We start from the raw sequence: 19,087 nt of genomic DNA on the forward strand, positions 1-19,087 counted from the left end.
TTTGATGTTTTTTGACTCTTTAATGCCTTATTGTACCATTTTATTTTTTCACTTTTTTGCCATACTATACTATGTTGTTTTTCTTCACTTTTTAGACCTTGCTGTACTATGTCGTTTTTTATCACTTTTTAGGCATCATTATACTATGACACCTTTATTCCTTACTATATTGTGATGGTTTTTGATGTCTTTATGCCTTATTGTACCATTTTATTTTTTCACTTTTAAGGCCTTACTGTACTATGTAGTTTTTTCTCATTTTTTAGCCTTACTATACTATGACATATTTATTCCTTACTATACTTTGATGTTTTTTGATGTTTTTATACCTTATTATACTATTTCATTTTTTCACTTTTTTGCCATACTATACTATGTCGTTTTTTTTCACTTTTTAGACCTTACTGTACTATGTCTTTTTTTCACTTTTTAGGCCTTACTATACTATGACATCTTTATTCCTTAATATAATTTTATGTTTTTTGATGTTTTTATACCTTATTATACTATTTCATTTTTTCACTTTTTTGCCATACTATACTATGTCGTTTTTTCACTTTTTTGCCATACTATACTATGTTGTTTTTTTCAATTTTTAGGCCTTACTGTACTATGTGTTTTTGTCACTTTTTAGGCCTCACTATACTATGATATATTTATTCCTTACTATACTTTGATGTTTTTTGATGTTTTTATACCTTATTATACTATTTCATTTTTTCACTTTTTTGCCATACTATACTATGTCGTTTTTTTTCACTTTTTAGACCTTACTGTACTATGTCTTTTTTTCACTTTTTAGGCCTTACTATACTATGACATCTTTATACCTTAATATACGTTGATGTTTTTTGACGTTTTAATGCCTTATTGTACCATTGTATTTTTTCACTTTTAAGGCCTTACTGTACTATGTAGTTTTTTCTCATTTTTTAGCCTTACTATACTATGACATATTTATTCCTTACTATATTTTGATGTTTTTTGACTCTTTAATGCCTTATTGTACCATTTTATTTTTTCACTTTTTTGCCATACTATACTATGTTGTTTTTCTTCACTTTTTAGACCTTGCTGTACTATGTCGTTTTTTATCACTTTTTAGGCATCATTATACTATGACACCTTTATTCCTTACTATATTGTGATGGTTTTTGATGTCTTTATGCCTTATTGTACCATTTTATTTTTTCACTTTTAAGGCCTTACTGTACTATGTAGTTTTTTCTCATTTTTTAGCCTTACTATACTATGACATATTTATTCCTTAATATAGTTTGATGTTTTTTGACGTTTTAATGCCTTATTGTAACATTTTATTTTTTCACTTTTTTGCCATACTATACTATGTTGTTTTTCTTCACTTTTTAGACCTCACTGTACTATGTCGTTTTTTTTCACTTTTTAGGCCTTACTATACTATGACATATTTATTCCTTAATATAATTTGATGTTTTTTGACTCTTTAATGCCATATTGTACCATTTTATTTTTTCACATTTTTGCCATACTATACTATGTCGTTTTTTTTCACTTTTTTGCCATACTATACTATGTCGTTTTTTTCACTTTTTAGGGTTTACTATGCTATGAAATATTTATACCTTAATATTGCTTTTATATTTTTTGATGTTTTTATACCTATTATACTATTTCATTTCTTTCACTTTTTAGACCTTACTGTACTATGTCTTTTTTTTTCACTTTTTAGGCCTTACTATACTATGACATCTTTATACCTTAATATAGTTTGATGTTTTTTGACGTTTTAATGCCTTATTGTACCATTTTATTTTTTCACTTTTTTGCCTTACTGTACTATGTAGTTTTTTCTCATTTTTTAGCCTTACTATACTATGACATATTTATTCCTTACTATATTTTGATGTTTTTTGACTCTTTAATGCCTTATTGTACCATTTTATTTTTTCACTTTTTTGCCATACTATACTATGTTGTTTTTCTTCACTTTTTAGACCTTTCTGTACTATGTCTTTTTTTCACTTTTTAGGCCTTACTGTACTATGTCATTTTTGTTCACTTTTTAGGCCTTACTATACTATGACATAGTTATTCCTTACTATTCTTTGATGTTTTTTGATGTTTTTATACCTTATTATACTATTTTATTTTTTCACTTTTTTGCCATACTATACTATGTCGTTTTTTTCACTTTTTAGACCTTACTGTACTATGTCGTTTTTTTCACTTTTTAGGCCTTACTATACTATGACATCTTTATACCTTAATATACTTTGATATTTTTTGACGTTTTAATGCCTTATTGTAACATTTTATTTTTTCACTTTTTTGCCATACTATACTATGTCGTTTTTTCACTTTTTTGCCATACTATACTATGTTGTTTTTTTCAATTTTTAGGCCTTACTGTACTATGTGTTTTTGTCACTTTTTAGGCCTCACTATACTATGACACCTTTATTCCTTACTATACTGTGATGTTTTTTGATGTTTTTATACCTTATTATACTATTTTATTTTTTCACTTTTTTGCCATACTATACTATGTCGTTTTCTTCACTTTTTAGACCTTACTGTACTATGTCTTTTTTTCACTTTTTAGGCCTTACTATACTATGACATCTTTATTCCTTAATATAATTTTATGTTTTTTGATGTTTTTATACCTTATTATACTATTTCATTTTTTCACTTTTTTGCCATACTATACTATGTCGTTTTTTCACTTTTTTGCCATACTATACTATGTCGTTTTTTTCACTTTTTAGGGTTTACTATGCTATAAAATATTTATACCTTAATATGCTTTTATATTTTTTGATGTTTTTATACGTTATTATACTATTTCATTTCTTTCACTTTTTAGGCCTTACTGTACTATGTCGTTTTTTTCACTTTTTAGGCCTCACTATACTATGATATATTTATTCCTTACTATACTTTATGTTTTTTGATGTTTTTATACCTTATTATACTATTTCATTTTTTCACTTTTTTGCCATACTATACTATGTCGTTTTTTTTCACTTTTTAGACCTTACTGTACTATGTCTTTTTTTTCACTTTTTAGGCCTTACTATACTATGACATCTTAATACCTTAATATACTTTGATATTTTTTGACGTTTTAATGCCTTATTGTAACATTTTATTTTTTCACTTTTTTGCCATACTATACTATGTCGTTTTTTCACTTTTTTGCCATTATATACTATGTTGTTTTTTTCAATTTTTAGGCCTTACTGTACTATGACATATTTATTCGTTACTATACTTTGATGTTTTTTGACGTTTTAATGCCTTATTGTACCATTTTATTTTTTCACTTTTTGCCATACTATACTATGTCGGTTTTTTTTCACTGTTTAGCCCTTACTCTACTATGTCTTTTTTTCACTTTTTAGGGTTTACTATGCTATGACATATATATACCTTAATATACTTTTATGTTTTTTGATGTTTTTATACTTTATTATACTATTTCATTTTTTTCACTTTTCAGGCCTTACTGTACTATGTCGTTTTTTTCACTTTTTAAGCCTCATTATACTATGACACCTTTATTCCTTACTATACTGTGATGGTTTTTGATGTCTTTATGCCTTATTGTACCATTTTATTTTTTCATTTTTTTGCCATACTATACTTTGTTGTTTCTTTACTTTTTAGGCCTTACTATACTATGATGTCTTTATTCCTTAATATACTTTTATGTTTTTTGATTTTTTTATACCTTATTACACTATTTCATTTTTTCACTTTTTTGCCATACTATACTATGTCATTTTTTTTCACTTTTTAGACCTTACTGTACTATATCTTTTTTTCACTTTTTAGGCCTTACTATACTATGACATATTTATATCTTACTGTACTTTGATGTTTTTTGACGTTTTAATGCCTTATTGTACCATTTTATTTTTTCACTTTTTTGCCATACTATACTATGTCGTTTTTTTCACTTTTTTGGCCTTCCAAATCTTTTAAGTCATTATACCTTAATATGCTATGATCTTTTTATGCCTCATTGTACTATTTCGTTTTTTCACTTTTTTGCCGTACTATACAATGTCCCTATTTCTTTTTTTTTTTTTACCATACTATTGTATGTCTTTTTTTTTTTACTTTTCATGCCTTACTATCCTATGATGTTTCTGACTTTTCATGCCTTACTGTAATATCACTGTTTTTATGACGTTTCACGCCTCACTATTACATTTTCATGACGTTTTATGCCTTACTATATCATCAGTGATAGCATCATCGTTATATTTTATTCTATTTTATTCTAAAATACACTACAATACCAGCAGCTTTATTGGTTCAGAAATAATCAGAGTCTATGGGAAATAAAAAAAATGTTTTAATTCTTACTGTAAGTGATTAATAACTTTTCACATCTGATATCACATTTTTCAGAGTTGCTGGGAGCAAAAGCAGTAGAAGCTCAGTGTGTGTTTCTGAAGTTAGGAGATCAGGTGACAGACAGTTAAGGAGGATGTGTGGAGGCTCTGAGGTCCAAATAGCTTCACATGACCCCTCTAACACACCCACACAGAATTTCTTCCCTGGCTCACAAATCACTTACGACTGAGTCGATCAGCAACTGAAGATGACCATCCCATCAGCATTCCACCTTTGCATTTTACTCTTTTGCTGCCTGCTGATTGTATTTATAGCTGTGTATCACAGGACAGAAAGAGGGTGGGGGGGTATACGATGGGAGGTTGTCAAGCTGATATTGCGTAATGCTGACGCTTGTTACCTCCAGCCACTGCAGGTACTGGGTTTCCAACTCATCATGCCTGCTGCTTCGCAATCTGCAGCCACAGCGGCCAACACAGAGCCAAAATCCCAACGGCCATCATCACGTTAGGTGATAATTTCATGGGCCTGCACTAAGTTATAAACACTCCAAATGAAATATGTAAGACCTCCAGCACAATCAGTGCACACTGTATATTTTATACACCGAGGCTGAGGCAGAAAATAGCTCATACCTGACACAGATAACAATGCAGCCATATGTTATGAGGGATGTTCTCTGGGGGAGAAAATGAGAGATAGAGCTGAAGCCAAAATAAGTAAAAGCTGTGAGGAGATTTCCATGCAGCTCATGGGAAACGGCTTGTTCAAGTGGCTGACAGATAAAGGCTGTTAGCCAGAAGACAACGGGTTTATTATCATGTTCAAAACTCTTTCAGATGTCCAGAGAAGTGTTCCCGAGAGGTGACCAAGAGAAGTCTCATTAAACAACAGCATGGGCCTCTTTTATCTCTTTCTCCTTTTCAGCTGCAACATGAGACGGTAGAAATCGGAGAGGAAACAACATTTTCAGCTTTATAGGAGATGGCTTTGAACTTGGAGATAGATAAAGATGCACATACAACAATAAATTAACTTAATTAACTTATAGATACCATATGTTCTTAATATGTAAAGAACCTCAAAACCAACATTGAAGGCTTCCATTTTTGTTAGACATGATGGACGAAGTGTGCTGACTGAAAGTGGAACAGACAATGGGTTTGACAGCTACTTGTTTTCGACAATAAGGCATCATAATATATTAATTCACCTGGAAATGAAAAGAGATGAGACAGTGTACCTGGCAACAAAAATTGGCAATTGACAAAAGAAGGGATTTTCACAGAAATTAAATATTTAGGCTTTGTAATCTTAATTTAGAGTTTCACTCAACAAGCAGCAGATGTATGCTGTTAATTTCTATTCAAATATCAGTGGGTTTCTCGGGGCAGATTTACTGTTTTGTTCTCTCAGGTGAGAGGAAATCTATCAAAACCAAACAGACACAGTTTAAACTTCACCCCCAGTGTCCCCTCTCCCACATCTAGCTTCTTATACAGCACTCTTCGATGATCCCTCAGTGTGACCTTGTTTTTGTTGTTTACCCTCTGTCTGCTGAACCTGCTGATGGATCAAAGTTAAAAATGTTATAACTGGAGCTGAGTATTGAACCACAACTCTTTTTTGGTGCCAACTAAATTGTCTCTAGCACTGAGCGTAAGAAATGTACAAACGCACAAATGCTGAGTCTAGTGATTTACCTTCTTTTTTATCAAAGAGCTCCTGATTTACCTTCCCCCTTTGTACAACTTTATGTGGGTAAAGTTCTTGTATGGCTGCAAGTGTTTAGACAACATTTAATGTTTGAAAACTGTGGCTTCTTTTGTCAAATGACAAAAAGTATTTTGTGTCAAAACAAGTATTCTATCAGGACTGTATTGAAACAATCAGGGTTGCTACTTCTTTTTCATTATTAATTTCTAAGATGACATCTTCAGACACCTTATTTTGTCCAAAATGATGATAACATAGGAGAAATAATATGAAACAAAGAATGACAGATGTTGACATCTTAACGTTTGACAGTTGTTCTTAATAAATGACTTGTTTGTTGAGGCAGCAGAAAGAAACACAGATACTTTTGTGTCGATATCTTTATATTGAAATTCATGAAGTATACACAATGCATCCTACACTATTACAATTTCCACACATTGATAACGTTTCTGTTGTTGGATGATAAAGCTACGTTTTGGCATTTAATTAACCAAACAGCAGTCTGACTGAGAAGCTTGGAGCAAAATAAACATTAAAAACATAAAACGTAGTTGTGGTTTTAAACTGTAGCACGGCAGCAGGTAGGTAGGTACAAGTAGGCAACATTAGTTATAGTTACAGAGTAGAAAATCATAAACAAAAACTCTATATTCATTTTTTTTTAATGTTTGTTATATACAACCCAGTGCCTTTAGAGGAATGGCCCTTTGTTTCTTTCCATCTCACTCAGACTTTTCCTCTGACATCACAAGTAGATTCCAGCCAATCAGATTTCACCTTCAACTTAGATGCAATTTACAGTAACGGTTAATTTTAGGCTGGCAAAAGAAATACGGCTTTTTTTCCCCCACTCTAATATGAATATTGAACTACGAACAGAAATTTGAATATTGTTGAGCCTCCTTCCTATTCATTTATATATGAAAACACACACACACAAACTATTTTAAACCCCCCTCTGTTCCCTCTGTCCTAATTTGAAGTGCTTGCCAGTTTGCCCACACTTTGACCTCTGAAGACATTGCTCTGAAGTCCTGCAACTGATGGTGTAACTCCTATGGTATTGATCCATGCTTTAGGTGCAGAGTTACATGTTTTGCAGTTGACAAGTATTTTTATTTGTGTCTGTCCTGCCTTTACATTTACAATAGTATGTGAATATACACACTCAGTGGCCACTTTAATATTTAAACTTTCTCAGTTCTGGGTAAAATCTGTTTTTTTTTCTCCCTCATGAACAAGTTGAATTCTTTGAGGCATGACCGTGTTTGAAATGTTTCACGGGGATTTTGCTCAGAGCTGGTTCGATAGTCGCTCAATTCTGCAGATTTTTGCGAGCCGAACCTCATTCCCAAGGTGCTCTACTGAGTCGGGTGCATGCAACTGGAATAAGCACAAGTTTCTGTCATGTGCCTGATGAGCAGCTTTGTCACGTGGCCATGTAGAGATGCACTTGGACAGTAACAATGCTGTTGTACGCTGCGGTATTCCAGTGACATTAACGGACGCTAACGTAAGCCGAGAAAACACTCTCCCCACTATTACACCACAAGGTTGTACCTTTGATTCAACACAGGATTCAAGAGGTTTATAATCATCAATCACCTGCTTTTGGCGATCACCAGGCCCACATTGCCTCATCGTTCTTTTTACAATAGATGTCGGCAGCAGAAACAAAATTCAAGCCAAGAATCATACATTGTGAGATGCCCCTATAAACTCTGCTGGTACACTGTGCTGCACTTATCTGTGTCCTTGTGGCCTTCCTCTTAGTTTTGAACATCTTTTCTGACCTCCCTCTCTTTATTTTCCTCTAACCACAGGTTCTGCTGCCCAACCAGCCTGGTCTTGCATCTTTCAGACCATGTCTTCCTAATATTTTCACAAGAAGTAACCAAATGTCTTGACCACGTCAGGTGTTCCTAATGACGTGGCCACTGAGTGTTTGTTCTGTACCTGCCTCTATAAATATAAAGTGTGTGTGGAAATTGTAATTCAGTGCTTGTGTGTGTAGTGGTAAAAGAGATTCCCCTGCGTTCTGAGTGAACTGTAAAAACTACAGTAAACACAGCACAGCCTGCCACCCTGCTCAACAATATATCAAACATGACACTGCCAGTCGAGGTCAAAGGTCACAGAGCAGCTGGTGCACAGAAAGAGGGAGGTGGGTTTCAAGCATGTGTTCAAATACAGCAGGAATTGCAACTTTCTGTTTGTGTGTGTGTGTGTATGTGTGTTTTCCATTCTGACTTTACACTTCTGTTTACGGTTCGTGATAATGTTCTAACACACACACACACACACACTGTATAATACATGCAGAGGTTTTCATGGTTTGGAGCTTTTGAAGTTTCTTTGTGCTGGGAGATCCAAACCAAACAAACCTCAGGCATGTTTTATGTCTGAAATTTGATGTGAGGAAAGTTATGCTGCTGTTCATAGTTAGAGCAGCTTTTAAGATTCTGTTTTTACTGTAAATGACATATTCATATCTACTAGCATCACCTTTATCGACCTTCAGATCAAGGCTTCGTCAGCAAACTTCTCTTTAGCATCATTCATATACACATTTGGACATTTCAGGAAACTAGACAACCAGGAAAAACTGTTTTCCCTTACATGCATGCACACATTCATTACCTTAGTGCTTTTTCTTTCCCTTGGACTTCCACACAGTCCGTTTCTCTTTCTCTTTTACACACAGCTTAAAGTTATTTCAGTCAATTACTTATGCATTCAAACACATTTTATCCAGTCTCACACACATGAACACATACACCTCACAGTCAACACAAAACGAAAAACATGCGCGCGCGCGCACACACACACACACACACGTATCCTCTTTACATAAGCACATTCATGTACATACAAAGAAAAAGAAAGGTATTGTTCAACGTAAATTAAAAAAGCTGAGTTTGAAAAGGCGTATATCAGCTCTCGTACCTAAAACAAACATTTTACAGGGACTGGTTGGTTTGTGCCAGTAGTTTAGAGGGGAGCACGCAGAAGAGTAAGGAAGGACGGAGTGTTTTCTTCTCTATCCCATCAGGACAGGTACAGTCCAGATGTCCTACCTTCCTTCTGCCGGTCTTTAATATCAGCAGTACAAAGACAGAAATAATTGAAGCATTTCTCTTTTTTTTTTCTTTCTTTTTTTTTTTTTTTACGCTTTTCTCTCTGTGACCGGTGGAAGCACATTGTTTCTCTAGGGAAAATGGTACCATTGTACTTCATCTTATGTTTTTCAACCCCTTCTCATCAGCACGGTTGGCTGTAGTCATTTGGGGTGAGGAGGGGAAGAAACGGGTGGGGGTGATTAGATCAGTAGACTTGGGAATGGGGAGACACAAGGACATTTTTGATAAGTAACACAGTCTGTAGTAATGGTCATCCTGGGTTTTAACGGTCAATGTTCGAGTTAAAGTTATGGCCCAGTGGGTTAAGTTTAGGGGTCCAGAGGTTTCAGCGTGGTGAGTTGCACTGAGCTCCAGACATGATCTGGGTAAAACTGGGTGGATGGGGGTTATCAGGTTAGGTGGTCTCCTTGCCCTGGGTCCCGGTGACGGTTTTGATGGAGCTGAGCGTTCGGTTGAACCAGGTCTTCTTTGCGGCCTGCACCTCGTTGAGGGCCAGACCCAGGTGGTGCTCCAGGTCCTGATTGAAGAAGAAAGAGAGGAGCTAAAAATGGCAGTCAGAACGACAGGAGACGAAAGAAGTCTGAGGAAAAATGACAGTGTTTGAAGAGGATGGGCCTCTGTGTGCTTTTGAAGCATTTTACTATCTATTTTTACAACTCTGCCAGCAGCTTTGAACTCAATTCCCTTCCCACTCTTAAAAGGCATCATTAATCATATGAAATCCTCATCTTTCTTCTTTGACATCATTCCCAATAAACTCCTTACAGAGCTGCTTGTTGCTGTCGGTCAAAAACTTTTTATCATAAATAGTTCACGCTCCTCTAGTCTGACAAAGTTTTTCCTCAGATGCACCACGCTTCAGCCTCTCTGTCTCACACATTAAAACTCCAATTATTTCCAAACTGACCGTTAAATGACAGCAACTTATTCAATATTTCAACTGTGCTTCAAAGCTCCACACTTTAACAAGACTGATCTGTTCTAATTCTGTTAGACCTTAATGCCGCTTCAGACACTGATCACAGCACTGTCATCACTCCATTATTATATTAAGTCAAGCTCCTCAACAATGTTCCTAATTTCTTTAACCATATCTTGTTAATAGCAAATTTTCTGCTGTGTCACTTCTTTCGTGTGGTGCTCTTCAAGGGTTGATAAAGTCCTAAGAGCAGAAATATCGCTGACCTCCCTTTTTAAATGCTGTGCAGGTGACACACTATGTTACAAAAAATCAGGTAGCCTCGATATTAAGAAATGGATGTATTTTCCCCAAGCTTAATGACTGGACTAACTGGAAATTATCAAGTGTCAATTCACATTTCAGACCTCCTGTCCCATTTCAAAGCCGCCTTTATCCTCCCCATGAAATTGTCTTTGGTACCCTCTTAAAGGCTGTCGAAGCAGTGTTGAATGTGTGACTGCAACAAAGGCCAGAATAGCAGACTCACTGCGAGTCAAGGTCTGTTTGATAATTGGTTTCTATGCCGGCTGGAGGAGGTTGCAAGTCCTGATGGGAGCAGAGCTAGTGTGATTCAAGTTATATCATTATGGTACAACTACACAGAACAAGACTCACAAGCTCCTCTGGTATTTAGACTGGAAGTTAGAACAGTGTGACAGGGAAACCCCTAGTATTATATTTATAAGACTTTTTACTGTGTCTATAGCTACATCCATGTATGTCAATCTAACTCTCTGATTTCATGTCTTGTAGTTTTGATTTGGACCAGAACTGTGTGTTAGTGTACCTGGATTTTGCACTCAGCCTCCACAAGCTGCAGTTTGGTCTGGGCTAGTTCCAGCTCCATCTCTCTCAGCTGGTTCTTCAAACCCTCCTTCTCCTCATCGGTCTCCTCGGTCCCTCCGGCAGGCGCCGTGGTCACGGCGGCCCGCACGCGACCCTCTTTGTTGAAAAGACTGCTGCACTTCTCGCAGCCTTCCACTTTAGACTAGAGAAGGTTATGAAAAAAACAGGGACAAAAATAGTAAAGGTTAGAGGAAAAAATAAGGCTATAAATTACATCTTTACACCAGTCCCTGACCTTACAAGCTCCTTTTTTTGTTGAAACAATCAGCTTCTCATAGCGTTCCCCTTTAAGATGGAGGAGATTACACAACACAACAAAACAGAGGATGAATGTGGAGAGTAAAGGCAAAAAGAAAGAAAGACCCAAGATAAAGGCACAAAGAAAGATATCAGGTTAAACAAAGATGTAGCCTATAGCACTGATGCTATTAAAAAAAACTGACTGACTTTTATCTAGTGGGTTAGGAGGAAATTTTGACTGTTTGACATAGAAATAAAGGAGACATACAAGTGAGACTAAAATAAAATAACCAACAAAGACTAGGAAAAGAAATCAAATTTCAAAGCTCTAAAAAAGATCTGAGTGATTGTGTGAGATAGGTGTGAGGACGCCTAGATTTCTTTGGATTAACGCTATTTTTGCATTGAGCATTATCTTGAGACTTACCAACGTTTGGTGTCTAACCAAAAACACAAATGTCCTAATTAAATGGAAATATCTGTAGACATTTCATTCTGCAATGCGGCCCTTCTGTATTCTTGCAGTAGAAATACTTTTACATCGTGAGACGAGACAGTGCTCCGTTTAGTTACTGAAGCATGGCTCCTCATTAGTGTAGCGGCCATACAAGCCAGCTATGCTTTCCCTCTTCTATTGGGTCAGGGCTGCGCTCCACGCAGCCCTTTTGGTGGAAGTGCTCTTTTTGGGTGCCCATGTATGCGATGGGCTATTATTGGGTACAGAGCATTTGTTCAAGCAGCAACAGAAAGTCACTGTTAACAGAGCCATACTGAATACGCTGCTACAAAAGTACTGGTGTTTTTCACCTAAGTACTTATCTGGCGGTGAGAGGTGGAAGCTCGTTTTGCCAGACGTTCTAAGATAAACGAGGTGTTTAAAGGTGAAAAAATACTCCTCATATTAATCCGACTTAATGCAACTGAAGCACAGTTACACGTGTGGGAAGGATAGCAGCGTTCTCGCTTCGCTTGCTCTTCTAAAGTTTGGCTCAAGGCTACTAAACTTCATAATGGCAGTGCTGTTAGGGCTGAATCACCTGGGTTCAGTTTAGCTGAATCCTTACAGACCATTATTCTGCAGATATACGTACGAGTCCCTGAGTTGAACTAACAAGTTACACTGTCTACAGTACTTTACAGTCAAGGTTGTGTGCCTTAGCAACAACAGTTGACTACGTTTGGTTGAGGTATTCCCTTAAAATGAATATTTCATGACAATATTACATTTCATTTGGATTAAACTGTCAAGTGAGTTCAAAGCTGAGTAGTAATTATACATAATGTTTTTACAGACGGCTCATCGCTGCAGAAGTGGATCGGAGTATTAATGAAGCAGCAGAGCGCCTGAGCTAAAATTGTTTCTGTCGTCACATTAAATAGAGTTTTAGTGAATAAGTATGTCAGTATATTATTTGAACATTTCAAATTAACATTGTTGTAAGTTAAAGTTATATTGTTTATTAAACACTGCACATCACTGTGTCCCTGTATCAATTCTAATTGCAGTCAGTGACAGTTTTATTGCCTTTGCTGCATCATTATTGGTGAGTAATGAAAGAAAAAAAGCACAACACAAACAAACACACACACACACACACACACACACACACACACACGCACACACATAAACACACATGCACAGAGAAGCCCTGGTACATCCTTTACAGGACTTGTCCTTGGTGTAATAAACCTTTTGTCTGTCCTTTTGTGAGTCTTTGGCCAGCCCTGACAGGGCTGCCAGCCAAAATGGCCTTTCTCCCAGTTACAGTCTACATAAACAGTCCTTGAGCCAAGTGTGCAAGTGCTGGAAGTGAGATGCCTTTCGCTGGCTCCTTGGGCTACCTCCTCGTTCTTCCCCCGAAAAAGCTTTGATTTCACTGCCAGTCATGACAACGAGATGGCAACAGAGTACTCAGCATACTGTACCTGCAGACTCGGGGCAAGAGATCAAAGTTTTTCTGTGCATTTCAGCCTCATATGTTCTCACATGGAGGTAACAGCTGGATTTTGACAGTCTGATATTGGCTAAGAAAGGTAGGGAACACGCTTTCTAAAACTCTGCCATGGATTGAAGAGTCAATGTCTAATGCATAAAATACAAGTTATGTAAATAATGGTCAGAAAATATCTTTGTTGAGCAGTTCTATTGTATTTTATGGATAATTATGTGTGAAAAAGAGTGAGAAATTCAACGGAACCTCTGTGAAGAGTGGGAGATCTGTGATTATTCACCAACGACAGACCTCAGGATGATTGTTTATAAAGGGTCAGCACTGCTACATTACATCATCTACTATAAAGTCTAACATGAATATTATCAATAGCTAGTGTGATAATGTGGCACTGTTTCTGTAGTTATATCATTAATTGTTAAATTAAAAACCATGCAAAAGAGACACACACATATACATTCATATATTTGTCAATCACAACAGAGCTCTGTAATTATACTCCACTTATAGCTCTGGTACAGCATGTTTTAAGGGCACACAGCAGTGTTTCGAAGTGTGTGTGTGTGTGTGTGTGTGTGTGTGTGTGTGTGTGTGTGTGTGTGTAAAACTCACCCGGATTTTCTCCAGCTCTTCTCGGTTGGCTGTCTGTTGTTTCTCCAGTCGTTCGCTCAGCTGGGAGCAGATCTATAGGAACCCGAGACACAGTTGAAAACAATGGATTGGTTCAGGTACGTGCTTTAACACTGCTGTCAGCTCTATTAACCATTCACCTAAACTCCATTGTATCTCTCAATCAATGTAACAACCTCAGTAGTCACTGCAGCCATTACATCTAGCCTGCTGCACTGTTGGTTTACTAAAAATAAACAAATGAACGAAATATGTAACTAAATATTCTAAGTACAAAAAAAAGCCAGAAATAATTATCAAGATTCATCTTTTCATTAACACAGATCAATGTATCATTTAATAAGACGACCACATGTGTTTATGTAAACTCTTAATTTGCAAAGTAACTATGAAGGAAACCAGTCAGATGAATTGAGTTTATGTGATAGAATAACATAAAATGCAAATATTCAAGTGAAGAGTAAGTACCTCAAAATAGCAAATTGTAAAACTACAGTATATGAGTCAGTGTACTTCCCACTTTACAATAATACATCAGTCAATCTATGTGATAAATACAGAATATAATGGGACAAAGTGATAGAAATCTGTAATGCCATATTCATTTAGACCAAATCCATTCCAATGCAATTAGGAACAGATTTTAGAGACAAAGAGTGTAGTGTGCTGTTCCAGTGAGAAAGATCTTAAGCTGTTTTTTTTACAGTCTGTTATGATTCCTGGCTATCCTGACTGAACATAACACTACGCACTATCTGGTGTTTCCCATTGCCAACTCTGTTTGTGGCTCTAGGTAAATCAGTCTTTGTGGAGGAGATTTCATCCTCTTAACTCTAAGTCCATTAGCGATGTCAAAAGGTCCTGTTTTTCCAGCAGAGCTCACAGGATGCACATGCATGAGTATGCAAGAGTATGAATGTGCGTCCTTGCATATATCTATTCTTTTTTTTCCCTCCTCTTTTCCTCCTGTAAGGCACAGCCGCAAACACACTAACAAACACACACACACACACACACACACACACACACACACACACACACACACACACACACACACACACACACCGCAGCTCTAGCTTGGAGATGAACAGAGATCAATGTGACATGAGTCATCCTAATGGGTACATCAGGTCATCCCACCTCTCTGTAGACTATCTCTCTCTATCTGTTCCTGCTCTTTGCAGCATATACTGTATGTCTCTTCATCCTCCTCCCTTAGAGATCAATCTATACATCTATCTGTGCATCTTCAGCCAAGCAGATTTCCATCGTTCTCCTCCCACATGTCTTTTATGCTTTTTCTCCTGTAATCTTCTCCTTCACTCGCTCTCAACTGCCATTACTCTCTCCCTTTCCTTCATCACTACAGACTTCTTGATGTTGCAGCTCTCCCCCAGCTCTTTTACTCTCCCTTCCTTTTTCTGTAGCACATTATGCAGTGCATCTTTTTACTTTATGAAGCTTTTACTTGAACTGCTAAGCCCTACTGTGCAGGGACCATTCTGTCTCCAGCAGGCATTTTACTCACCTTCATTTTTGACACTATTATGACACATTCATAATAAACTCATTTTGTGCTCTTCTCTGATACTTCAGGATTAAGACCCATGGGCCATTTCTTTCTTTCCATGTTTTTCTTATTCAATTTTTTCCATAAACAATCCCAGTCTTATTTGTTTTAAACATTTCCACTCAATAATTCATCCAGTCCAGCTGTAACTTTACTACCTGGGGCAAAATTTGTTTTCTTAGTCAAAAATGTATTTATACAGTGCATATGCTCACAATGGGCACATTGTAGGCACATGCAATTTTAATTATTAATCGGATCTATAACATCATATATTAAGCAGAAGCAGACGATTAGGATCCAATGCTGAACTCAGTCACTTGTTGAGAATATTTTGGTGTCCTTGATCAAAATATTCTGAGAGTGTATAAAATAAATATAGTGCTATCAGCACCTTAGAGACAAAAGCACCGATCTGTTGCATGTTGCTGTTACTTTGAAAGTGCCCGGCCGGCCTGAGTGTATCTACACAGGCTCTGTTCTTACAACAGGGATTATAATGCGCACACTCAACACTGTTTTTATTTTCACCATTAACAGACGTTTCTGTGTCCGTGTGGGCTGGAGGGGCAATTAGCACACAAAGCTTTTTTTGGCTCCAATCCCACAAAAAGAAACTTGGCATTCACAGCCACTGAAATAGGAAAATGCTATTTGAAGAATAATTTCAGTTATCTGGGTTGGAAAACAATGCAGGCTATTTTGGGGCATTCCTCAACTTGTCAATCCCATGGGATTGAAAGCTACTGTCCTCCCTCTGCTCCCTCCTGCACAGACTTCTGTTCATTTCCTGCCTCTCTTCATCCATCACCCCCTTCCTCCCTGTCACAAAAAGAATTATTTTTGAAGAAGCCCCATTTTCACACTTAGCGCTGCTCAGCTCCCAGCTGCATGCTAGCAGTCTGAAGGCTGCTTTCAGCCAAAATACACACACACAAACGCACACAACCATCAAACCCTCTCTCTCAATGAAGGCTCTTGTCACCAGTTTTCAAATCTGCTGTCAATTCCAACCTGCCACCAATATTTTTAGACTCAGGTGAAGTTAAGGTCTGTTTCTAAATTAGTCCTCTTGCTATTTCTGTCTGCCCGCACAGGGAGCAATAGGAGCTGGATTGTTGCATAATGTCTGAGTGCTGATGGTGATAGTACTTGATCTGGATGGGTTTATATTTAAGCATTAAGTGACAGGATGAGATCTGAAAGGACGAAAATCACCGTAAGAGGAATTCAGAGACAGGAACTCAAAATATGCTCACAAAGTCAGGCTTCAAAGGCTCTGGGTTCAGCTTAGGGACAGGTCGTAAAATTAGATATTTCTGCTTCACAAACTAGATGAATGAATGAAAACAGATTGCTCTTATACTATCCTTAAATATTTATGCCAAGTCTTGCCACAGTAATGGCTTGATCAGAGCTTTAGATATGAAAACACAAGGCAAATAAGGAAAAATAAGTGGAGGAGAGGTGCTCAAGACTTCAGAGTTCAGGATGAGCCACATAAAATGCACCAAAAGCGAATAAAAAGCAACACACAAAATAAACAAAACTATACACCACAGTCACAGAAATATACTAAATGCATAAATTTGATGAAGAATGTGTGTCGTCACTGTGAGATCTGTGATGTATCTTATTGATAATAAATGTTTGACCTTGTTAAAATATGAAAGGATCAGTACAAGACATGTTCAATGACAACAAAGTGGCTTTGACAAAAAAAAAAAAGAGAAAAAAAAAACCTTTTTTCTATTTATGTTGTGCTTTGAGATATAAATGAACTTATTAAGTAACAAACCTTGAGACTATAACTCGCTGCTGTGTGGAGAGTTCTCTGAATGTTCATTCAGTCTTGGAAAACATAAGAATTATATCACTACATCTTTACATTTCTAACATTGATTCAAACGTGGGCCCGCAGAATTACTGGACATTCATATCTGATCACCAATTACTAAGCTACTAGTACTGTTTTACCCTGTTTTATATGCACTTGCATCTTTAATTAGCAAAGCTCTTCTGTTCTGTGCTTCTTCCACATCAACGAGCAGCCTTCTGTTCATCTACTTTAGATTTTAAAGATCCTCATAGAATTCAATCTGTGCCACAGATTATAATAAATTCGATAACTCTTGAAATCATTTGTGTCCAGTTAACTTCTTGTGGCTGGAAAACTTCAGCAGCTGCACATGACTAAGAGGGGTGACCCATCTATGCCTATTTCTCTCTCTTAAAACTGGCTGCCGGTAGGTTTTAAGATCAATTTTAAGATTTAATTGATTACCTTTAAGGCTCTTCATGGCCTGGCCCCTTACTATATTTCATTTTAGCTCCATAATAGATCTGTGTGTAGTTTGAAACGTTGAATAATTTATCTGTTCATTTCATTAGAGTTCAGTTTCATTTTATTATGTCCATTTTAAGTATGGCTTGGGCTGGTGGGAGGGGGAGGTTAAGCAGATTGTAGAAAGGGTTATGATGTTGGTTTTGATGTGAAAATCACAAATCCAAAAAGGAAAGTGGGGTGGGTCTGCCACAGTTCAAGTTTTACTTCTCTAAAATGTACTTGCCACGAAAGAGGCACTTCAGTAATACGATATAAAGTGCAAGGCCGATGTATGTACGTAAGGAAACTTCTTACTTTAAGTGATTTCTGAACCAATAAATTCTAAAGCACAACCTCCAGGTAAATACATACCTGCTTATATTCTCCAATAATGGAGCCGTTCTTCTTAATCTCTGATTCAGACTTATCAAGCTCCCTTCTGCACATCTCCTTCAGCTGTTGAAACAAACACACACAGAGATAGTATTAGGATATTGCAGGGCAGAGACTAAGGACAAGAGCAGAGTCAGAGGCCCCAGAGACCGTGTGACTGCCATGAAATGTAAAGAAGACGAAGGAAGGTATTGGCAGATGTGAAGCTGGGGGCAAAGTCATGCCCTCCACACAACCTCCATGCAGGCACATACATCACTCACAGCTACCTACACACTGAAGAAGACAGGAGGCACTTGGCGGACAGCACTGAACACACATGGGAACAGAGGGCAGCAGGTTTGTCCTCTGTTTCGAAGGGGTTCTTCACTGAACTCAAGAAGATTAACGTCTAAGAAGAACTGACATCTTCTGACTTCGAAGGTTTTACTGTGGAGAGTATGCGTCTTTATAGAAATCACACAATGATAAAGTAAGACCTGAAACCAACCTGACCAATACTACACTGACAGAGACGAATGTATTAATCAAGCTTTTTAACCGTATAGACAAAGGGAAAATAACATGGACGGATTAAAAGAAAAAGTGGTGGAGAGACAAAACAGAGAGAATATGAAACTGACAGACAGACACAAATAGACATGCACAAATACCTAGGTGAACAGATGTTTGTGCTTGACTTCATGTCTGAAGCGACTCTTATGGCTGAAGGTTTTACTGGACTAGGTCAGCTTCACATGGCTGTTTTGTTAAGATTTGGTCTTTATAGTTGAATTTCTGACCTCTGGTTTACTTCATGTGGGGCTCCAGTCACAGCATGATCACTACTGCTCCCTCAGACAAATACAATATACACTACAGCCTTGTTTTTAAAGAACAGCATAATCAATCAACAGACAAGTAAGCACTTGCCATGAGTCTGTATATTTTTACTCCCACTAAACAACACAGCAGCGGAATATG

General features: G+C 36.9%; 1 protein-coding gene across 2 annotated transcripts in view; it reads right to left on the reverse strand.

The window, feature by feature from the left end:
- Positions 1–6,428: 6,428 nt before the first annotated feature.
- Positions 6,429–19,087, reverse strand: part of rabgap1 (RAB GTPase activating protein 1) — a 72,033-nt gene continuing 59,374 nt past the window's right edge. For both annotated transcript variants that reach the window (XM_023401515.2, XM_023401514.2), the window contains 4 exons: positions 18,104–18,187; positions 13,818–13,889; positions 10,955–11,155; positions 6,429–9,723 (listed from right to left, as the gene is read on the reverse strand). In XM_023401515.2, coding sequence (XP_023257283.1) covers positions 9,601–9,723; positions 10,955–11,155; positions 13,818–13,889; positions 18,104–18,187 — 480 coding nt within the window. In that variant the 3' untranslated portion in view covers positions 6,429–9,600. The remainder of the gene's footprint in view (positions 9,724–10,954; positions 11,156–13,817; positions 13,890–18,103; positions 18,188–19,087) is intronic.

This window comes from Seriola lalandi, unplaced genomic scaffold, assembly GCF_002814215.2.
Source record: "Seriola lalandi dorsalis isolate HSWRI2012SDOR001 ecotype SW California unplaced genomic scaffold, Sedor1 jcf7180002053686, whole genome shotgun sequence".
Classification (NCBI taxonomy): Eukaryota; Metazoa; Chordata; class Actinopteri; order Carangiformes; family Carangidae; genus Seriola; species Seriola lalandi.